At 45.2% G+C, this 9598-nt stretch overlaps 1 protein-coding gene across 1 annotated transcript in view; it reads left to right on the top strand.

Annotated features, from left to right (window-relative positions):
* Positions 1 to 8911, top strand: part of LOC115463684 (alpha-1,4-N-acetylglucosaminyltransferase-like) — a 94454-nt gene extending 85543 nt beyond the window's left edge. The window contains exon 3 of the mRNA XM_030194405.1: positions 7183 to 8911. Within this exon, the coding sequence (XP_030050265.1) occupies positions 7183 to 7755 (573 nt within the window). The 3' untranslated portion in view covers positions 7756 to 8911. The remainder of the gene's footprint in view (positions 1 to 7182) is intronic.
* The last annotated feature ends 687 nt before the right edge of the window (positions 8912 to 9598 follow it).

A 9598-nucleotide genomic window follows, 5' to 3' on the forward strand; every position in this document is an offset into this window, starting at 1 on the left:
AGGGGTGATATGATACAGACGTTCAAATACTTGAAAGGTATTAATCTGCAAAAAAATCTTTTCCGGAGATGGGAAGGCAGTAGAACGAGAGGACATGAAATGAGATTGAAGGGGGGCAGACTCAAAAAAGATGTCAGGAAGTATTTTTTCACGGAGAGGGTGGTGGATGCTTGGAATGCCCTCCCGCGGGAGGTGGTGGAGATGAAAACGGTAACGGAATTCAAACATGCGTGGGATATGCATAAAGGAATCCTGTGCAGTAGGAATGGATCCTCAGAAGCTTAGCCGAAATTGAGTGGCGGAGCAGGTGCGGGAAGAGAGGTTGGTGGTTGGGAGGCGAGGATAGTGGAGGGCAGACTTATACGGTCCGTGCCAGAGCCGGTGATGGGAGGCGGGACTGGTGGTTGGGAGGTGGGAAATACTGCTGGGCAGACTTGTACGGTCTGTGCCCTGAAAAAAGCAGGTACAAATCAAGGTAAGGTATACACATATGAGTTTATCTTGTTGGGCAGACTGGATGGACCATGCAGGTCTTTTTCTGCCGTCATCTACTATGTTACTATGTTACTATTAACTGGAATATGTCAGCTTTTGGAAATGTGCATCTGTGATGTTTTGCATGTAAATTTCAATTTTTCTAGTATTGCTGCATGCTGAGTCTGACTTCTTGAGGTAACTTTCCAGTTCAGTATTTTGCCTTCATATCTGTTGTGTCATGTGTTTTTCATGTGTGATCAAGGTGCAGTATTCTGCTAGCGTGTAGTATTTTCAGCCCTTTTTGGTTTTTTTTTTTTGTTTCACTAGGTTGTGCACTGGTGTTTTAGAGCCTGGTGTAATTACAGTGTTGCCTTTCCACGCATAAGGTTTAGCTCGTCCTGTCCTTGGAATTAGTACTGTTATGGTTTGGTAAGGCTATATGAGTGTGTTTTTGCAGAAGTTTGTGTATAGTGTTTTGAAGTGGAGAGATTGTGTATTGGGCTTACTGAAGTGGCACCAAATCATCAGAAAGGGTTTTAGAGCCTAATCATGACACACTACCTCTTGAAGGATCTACATATAGTCGTTCATAAAAGGAGCTCATTGTGAACATTTTCCACCCTAAAAGGGTGTTTTGTGGCTCTACATGAGAATTATGATATTACTAGTAAAAAAGGCCCGTTTTTGACACAAATGAAACGGGCGCTAGCAAGGTTTTCCTCGGAGTGTGTATGTTTGGGAGAGTGTATGTGAGAGTGTTTGAGAGTCAGAGTGAAAGTGTGAGTCCAATCCATGCTCCTCTGTCACCTGGCCCCTCCATTCATCCCTATCCAGCAATTCCGCTGTCTCCCTGAGGCCTGCCCTGCAATCCATATGCATCCATGGCCATCTGTCCCCTCCATTCATCCCTATCCAGCAATTCCCCTCTCCCTGAGTCCTGCCCTTCCAATCCATGCCCATCCATGCTCCTTTGTCACCTGGCCCCTCCATTTTTCCCTATCCAGCATTTCCCCTCTCTGCCTGAGGCCTGCCCTGCAATCCATATCCATCCATGGCCATCTGTCCCCTCCATTCATCCCTATCCAGCAATTCCCCTCTCCCTGAGTCCTGCCCTTCCAATCCATGCTCCTCTGTCACCTGGCCCCTCCATTCATCCCTATCCAGCAATTCCCCTCTCTGCCTGAGGCCTGCCCTGCAATCCATATGCATCCATGCCCATCTGTGCCCTCCATTCATCCCTATCCAGCAATTCCCCTCTCCCTGAGTCCTGCCCTTCCAATCCATGCCCATCCATGCTCCTTTGTCACCTGGCCCCTCCATTTTTCCCTATCCAGCATTTCCCCTCTCTGCCTGAGGCCTGCCCTGCAATCCATATCCATCCATGGCCATCTGTCCCTTCCATTCATCCCTATCCAGCAATTCCCCTCTCCCTGAGTCCTGCCCTTCCAATCCATGCTCCTCTGTCACCTGGCCCCTCCATTCATCCCTATCCAGCAATTCCCCTCTCTGCCTGAGGCCTGCCCTGCAATTCATATGCATCCATGCCCATCTGTGCCCTCCATTCATCCCTATCCAGCAATTCCCCTCTCCCTGAGTCCTGCCCTTCCAATCCATGCCCATCCATGCTCATCTGTCACCTGGCCCCTCCATTTTTCCCTATCCAGCATTTCCCCTCTCTGCCTGAGGCCTGCCCTGCAATCCATATCCATCCATGCCCATCTGTCCCCTCCATTCATCCCTATCCAGCAATTCCCCTCTCCCTGAGTCCTGCCCTTCCAATCCATGCCCATTCATGCTCCTTTGTCACCTGGCCCCTCCATTTTTCCCTATCCAGCATTTCCCCTCTCTGCCTGAGGCCTGCCCTGCAATCCATATCCATCCATGGCCATCTGTCCCCTCCATTCATCCCTATCCAGCAATTCCCCTCTCCCTGAGTCCTGCCCTTCCAATCCATGCTCCTGTGTCACCTGGCCCCTCCATTCATCCCTATCCAGCAATTCCCCTCTCTGCCTGAGGCCTGCCCTGCAATCCATATGAATCCATGCCCATCTGTGCCCTCCATTCATCCCTATCCAGCAATTCCCCTCTCCCTGAGTCCTGCCCTTCCAATCCATGCCCATCCATGCTCATCTGTCACCTGGCCCCTCCATTTTTCCCTATCCAGCATTTCCCCTCTCTGCCTGAGGCCTGCCCTGCAATCCATATCCATCCATGGCCATCTGTCCCCTCCATTCATCCCTATCCAGCAATTCCCCTCTCCCTGAGTCCTGCCCTTCCAATCCATGCTCCTGTGTCACCTGGCCCCTCCATTTTTCCCTATCCAGCATTTCCCCTCTCTCCCTGAGGCCTGCCCTGCAATCCATATCCATCCATGCCCATCTGTCCCCTCTATTCATCCCTATCCAGCAATTTCCCTCTCTCCCTGAGTCCTGCCCTCCCAATCCATGCCCATCCATGCTCCTCTGTCCCCTGCCCCTCCATTCATCCCTTTCCAGCAATTGCCCTCTCTCCCTGAGCCCTGCCCTCCCAATCCATGCTCCTCTGTCCCCTGCCACCTCCATTCATCCTTTTCCAGCAAGTCCCCTGTCTCCCTTCCATGACCCCCCCTTGCATCCATGCTCCTCTCTCTCCCATGTCCCAGCCTGGGCCGCCCTCTTCTCCCCCCCCCCCCTTCTCATCCATGCTGTCGTTTCTCCCCTGCCCTCCTGCTCCCATTGTTGTACTTTAGTGGCCACCCTCTTCTCTCCCCCCAACATGGGTTTTTTTTTTCCTTGTTTTTAAATTTACCTCCGTGGCGGTTCCGGCAGCGAAGCGTCAGGGAAGGAGGCGGTGCTCCCGACGTCTAGGTTTTCCTTCGCTGTGTTCCGCCTTCTTTTGACGTCATCCTTGACGTCAGAAGAAGGCGGAATACAGCGAAGGGAAGGCTAGACGTCGAGAGCGCCGCCTCCTTCCCTGACGCTTCGCTGCCGAGCGTTGCGATTGGTTGAGTGTCATTGCTCCGCCCTCGACGTCATCACGTTTGATGCGTGGGCGGGGCAGACACAATGCGATCTCACCCCCTTCACTTAGAATGTTGGCTAACTAACAGAGGCTTCATTAGAACGTTGGAGGTGCGTTTTATATAGAGAGATGATCCCTTGTTTCATATTGTTGACGGTCTGCATTTTCCGTATGGGTGGTATCTTGGTTTATTAGGGTCTGCCCAGTGTTATGGTACAGTAAGGTTCTGAGTGTGTTTTTGCACAAATTTGTGCATAGTGTTTTGCAGTTGAGCAATTGTGGTTAGTACATGCTTTGAGCAACCACTTTATTCTTTGACATATGATTCATATTTAATATCTAAATTTAATAAAAGGTATTAATTGTGACTTATTTTTACTTATTTTTTTTCTGAGTTGTCAGAAAATTATGGATGTAAGCCCCGCCCCTGACCCCACCCCCTAACCCCACCCCCTTTAGCCTCCCCAAACAGTTGGGCCACCGACCGCCTATGCTTGTCACACAAGTGATATGGTCTCACCCTCTCTCACCTGCATGCCATATGGTCTCTCAAACATGCCCCGCATACCTTTGAAATAGCAGATTTTCACTGGCAGCAAGCAGCAACTAATACACACTGTTCATGTTGGCCCCACAGCCTTCCCTCTGATACAACTTCCAGTTTCTGCATAGGCGGGAATACATCAGAGGGAAGGCTGTGGGGCCGGTGCGAGCAATATGTATCAGTTGCTACTCGCTGCAGGCAAAGATCTGCTATTTACAAGGTATGCAGGAGGGACAGTTGTTGTGAGTTTTAAGCTGCTGGGGCTTGAGGATCCCTGCCAGTCACATCATAGGTGTGCTGCTACTGGGTGGGCCTGAGCCCAAAGTAGGTGGGCCTGCCTGGGCCCGTTCGGGCCCACCCTTGGCTACGCCACTGGAGTGGTCTAGAAAGTTCGAATAACTCATAACCATAACCATAACCATATAGCTATTCTTATGTTCTTACCTCCCAGAGGGTATCTCCAAGGTTTTGCTGGCTTCCAGGAAAAATTCCACTGTTATTCTTTCAAATGGAGGAGGTTTGCTGTCTGGTATGAGGGCAAAGCCCTAGATCCACTTTCTTGAATACTTTCTACACCTCTCTTAGTCTGGTGTTAAGACCAACTCTGTAAGAGTTCACCTCAGTGCGATTAGTGCTTGCTATTTCCATGTAGAGGGTAAGCCCATCTCTGGAAAGCTGCTAGTTGTTTGGTTCATGCAAGGTTTGCTTTTGACAAAGCTTCAGGCCCTAATAGTGGATCCACCTTATACTAAATTTCATCACAACAGAATAGTTCTCCACACACACCCTAAGTTCCTTCCTAAGGTAGTGTCGGAGTTCCATCTAAATCAGTTAATCATCCTTCTAACATTTTTTCCCAAACCTCATGCCCACCCTGGCAAAAGCACACGGCATACCTTGCACTGCAAGTGAGCATTGGCCTATTGCCTGGAGCAGAGTAGGTCCTATAGACAGTTATTTCTTTTGATCCCAATAGGATGGGGGTTGCCATCAAGAAATGCGCAATCTCTAATTGGCTAGCAGATTGCATATCTTTTACTTATGCCCAAGCTGAGCTGACTCTGGAGGGTCATGTCAAGGCTCATAATGTTAGAGCCATGACAGCTTTGGTAACTCACTTCAGATCAGCCTCTGTTGAAGAGATTTACAAGACTGCAACGTGGTTTTCAGTCTACACATTCACATCCCACTATTGCCTTGAGCAAGACACCCGATGCAACAGTTGGTTTGGTCAGACAGTTCTGCAGAATTTGTTTGGGGTTTAGAATCCAACTCCTAGGCCTAGTTTATTCTGCTCCAGGTGTCACCTTCACAACAGTTTATACATGTTTTCAGGTTGAAACAGGCCCTCGGCTAGTAAATCAGGAGACAAGAGGCAAATGATTCCGAAAGCAGGACACCTTTATTTGCTAGCAATGAACAGTACTGAGTTCAGTCTCAGGATACTGCCTCCTGAGCGTCATCTGACATTTGGTCTTATACAAATTAGTGATCATGCGCATAAAACACACCATACGTCACGCATACACATGCGCAGTAATTGCACATGCGCAGTACATTAGTAGTTCTGTAGTTCTCACAGAGAAAAGATACGTCAGTTTCATAGCTTTCACAGAAATTGTTACTTTGCAAGAAAATGTAACTTATTGCAGTGTTCCAGCACGTTTGCACAATACAGCCTCTATGCATAGATCACGAGACTGCTTTGGCAGAGCCTGCTGCCTTCCCTACACTCCTAACTTGCTGACTACTACAATTTGTTATCTAGCTGCTAGTTAACAAAAACACACTACTAGTAAAAGTTCAAACTGCACAGGTTCAGGTCCTAATCTAGGCTCATTATATGGAAACTGAGATCTAGATACAAAGCAAAAGTGCAAATGTGAATGCAAGGTCCAAATAGAAAATCCTGTTAGAACAAAAGTGCACAAAAGTCCAGTAGTTATTCAAATGTGGAGCATGCCACAGGTAAGGCAAAAGTTCATAAGTGTTATGCACAAGGGCGGAGGTCATCTTGGCAGTCCCGTAGATGCTACATTACAGAGTTGTCCACTCCTACAAGGTTAATTAACTTTTTTGAGCTCACTGTTGCAAGTTCCTATTGCTCTAGTGTTATTGTTGTCTGCGTGCCTGGTAGCTATGGATATCCACATTTGAGAATTACCTAGACTACTTGTCCTTGGAAAAAGTGAAGTTACTTACCTGCAGCAGGTATTCTCCGAGGACAGCAGGCCACTTATTCTCACATACCCTCCCACCTCCCCTTGGAGTTGTCTCCTATAGCTATATTAATATACTAATTAGTCCCAGGCTTGCGAGTTGGGCGGGAAGGCACCTGCACATGCATTGTGAGAGTGTTGCTACAAGCTCATATATGGAGGATGTCACCCATATATGAGAATAAGTTGCCTGGTTAACGCATGAGACCTTACTGCTAAGTCAATGGCTGGCGGTAAGGTCTCAGACCCAAAATGGACACACACCAATTAGGGCAAAAATTTTAAAAAGGCATTGAAAAATGAATTTGCATGCGCCCAAAACTCGCGCCTACACTAGCGCAGACCATTTTTCAGCGCACCTTAGTAAAAGGACCCCTAAGTTTATTGTACATTTATTTTTCGGCTAGTGATGGCCTAGTTTTTTGCTTAAATTGTTATCCGCATTGATCCTAGTTGGTACATAGCGGAATATACATTTTGTACTATATTGTATTAACCGGTCGGTGGCTGTTCCTGGCTGGTTAACGCACCTTGAATATTGGCCAGCCAGTGTTTTTGACTTTTACTATAGGCTTGAAAATGCATCCAAATGTTAAATGGCTTTCATATTAAGAAATGCACAGTAACTATAGGACATCTGGTGGGTTATCTTAGTTTTGACAAACATTTGACTTACTGTGTTCTGGCTTTTCAGGGCAGAATAGCTACATAGTGCAACAGAGGTTTTTCAGCACAGTCCTTGGGGCATGCCCAACCAATCGGGGATATCCTGAAAACGCCAACCGACTGGATATGCCTCAAGGACTGGGTTGAAAACCCCTGTAGTGGAGTAATCACTTTAGCATATGCTATAGTATGTGTTAATCTGTTCCTGATTGTATACTGATAATGAAACAAAACAAGTGAAAGAATAAAAACTCAACATCTTTCATTAATTTACAGGTAAATCCGGCCCAGGAGAAATTCTGGACGCATGTCAGTTCAGATGGCTTCAGATTAGCAGTGGTTTGGAAGTATGGTGGGATTTACATGGACACAGATATGATATCCTTGAGGCCTATCCCAGAAGTCGATTTCCTGGCATTGGAGACCACTAAGTCCTGCAACAATGCAGCATTTGGTTTCCAAAGGCACTTTCAGTTTCTCTGGGACTGCATGGAGGACTTTGTGAAGAACTACAGAGGAGAGATATGGGGACAACAAGGCCCTAGACTACTTACTAGAATGGTAGAAAGGCAATATGGGATGCCAGTTGTCAAGGGTACAGAAGATGCCACATGTGGAGATTTTTTCATTCTGAACCCACAGCGATTCTATCCAATTCCCTATCCTGCATGGGAAAGGTACTTTCAGGTCTGGAATCCCAGTGACACTTTTAAAAGCTCTTATGCATTGCACTTGTGGAATTTCATGAACAAAGGTAAAAAGAAAGTGATTGCTGGAAGCAATTCATTGACTGAGAACCTCTTTATCAAATACTGCCCATATACTTATCAATTCATTGTAAGACACTAGTACTACTACTAATCATTTCTATAGCACTACTAGACATATGCAGCACTGTACACATTATATGCACACATTATAGAAATAAACACAGGAGAGCAATATTATTCAAAGTAATAGCATTATAGAAATAAACACAGGAGAACAATATTATTCAAAGTAATAGCTTCTTACCCAATATTTTTCTTAAATGTAGAGAGAGGCAATGAGGACCTGTATAAAACTATTCAGACCTTCATCTTTTATTCCTTATTTTCTTTAATTATATTTGTTTTCCTTAAATTATACTTGATGAGAATCTTAATACTATAAAGCAATTACAAATTATATAAAATGTTAAAATAACATGAAGGAGGAAGTGACATCAGCATATTGGCAGCACTGAGCTGAAGCTAAGCAAATAAATTAATACTAACCCCTCAATTCGACCTTCTCAGCAGGAGATATTCTTGAGAAAAAGCAACAGCAGTAATGAGAGTGGCAGATGGGTCTAGGCAGAACAAGATGGCAGCATAGATTCCTGAAGGACAGCAGAGCACAGATATAGAGCGATCCAGCCTGTAGAATTATGAGCACAGTTATGCACTATGGAATGGGTTAAAAGGCCAGAGATTGATAAGCCTGTGTGACTTTGCAGTCTATCAGAGATTGATGAGCCTGCATGATCTCTGGTATTTATGATCTATTATGATACCCTTACGGGCAAGGCAGGCTTGGGAAAGAAGCTAGTATAAACAACAGAAGAATGTTGTCTAGCAGCTTAAGGGAACCAGATGCTGGGAACTAGATAATAATCTGTGAGAAGAATAATTTGCAGGAAAAAAGTCCTGTAAATCATTGAAACAAACAATATAAGCAGCTGAATCAGAACAGTATTTCAGAGATGTAGACAGTGAACATCTCTTTAGGTAACTGTACTGATCTCTCATGAGAAACTATTAATTGTATCTGTACTTGGTAAGCAAATAAAAAATATACTTTCTCATATGTACGTAGCCTTGGTTTCTTTTATCCTCCCAAATTGTGGATGGCTGATACATGTTAATTTGGGAAGGGGTACAAGGAGCCTAAAAATATTGGTGTCCCTGACATTGATAGGAGGGATCGTCCGTTAAGAGTTGAGAGTCATGCACGGACCTTCCGATTGACCCAGATTTCAAGTCGGGGCGAAGCAAAAAGAAAAAAAAATTAATCAAAAAAAAGAGAAAAAATTATATTGGGAGTCACATGTCTGTCTCTGGGACACCGGAGCAGATGATTCCAGGAAACAGAGGACTCAGATTGAATCCAGGTTCAGCTGCAGATCACTGGATATGCCATTCGGGATCGTGCCCATCCATTGCAGGGTTGGGACACCGATAATTTGGACGAAGAATGGTAAGTTAACTTGCACATAACATTTTAAGTGTAGTAAGTTAAGAATGGCAAGTTAAGAAATTTCTTTTAAAACTAACATTGAGAACTATAAATTATAAACGTTAGAGCCCGACCTTTGTTGGCCCCCAAAGAGATCCTTTAATCCGACTATTTTCTGAACTTTAATTAAATATAATGAAACCTACAAAGAGGGTGCATGATAAAAAGTCAGTATCTGTAATTTGTGTATGTACTGTTCTTTCCTTAATGGCTCAGGATATTAAATTGTTTTTTTTTTCTCCTGGTTCAAGGAGGGATCTTTCCTGCCCCATTATCTTGTAGTCTTGATGAGAGCCTTGGATATTTGTGAGAGGGCTAAGAGCTTGTCACAGCATTTATTACTGTTTGAACTGTGGAATAAAGTGAGAAACAGTGCTGGAGAGTTTATTGTACAGAGAGGTTTCTTGTGACGTCACTTAGTAGAGAAAAGAGGGAT

The sequence above is a fragment of the Microcaecilia unicolor genome, chromosome 2 (genome assembly GCF_901765095.1).
Source record: "Microcaecilia unicolor chromosome 2, aMicUni1.1, whole genome shotgun sequence".
Classification (NCBI taxonomy): domain Eukaryota; kingdom Metazoa; phylum Chordata; class Amphibia; order Gymnophiona; family Siphonopidae; genus Microcaecilia; species Microcaecilia unicolor.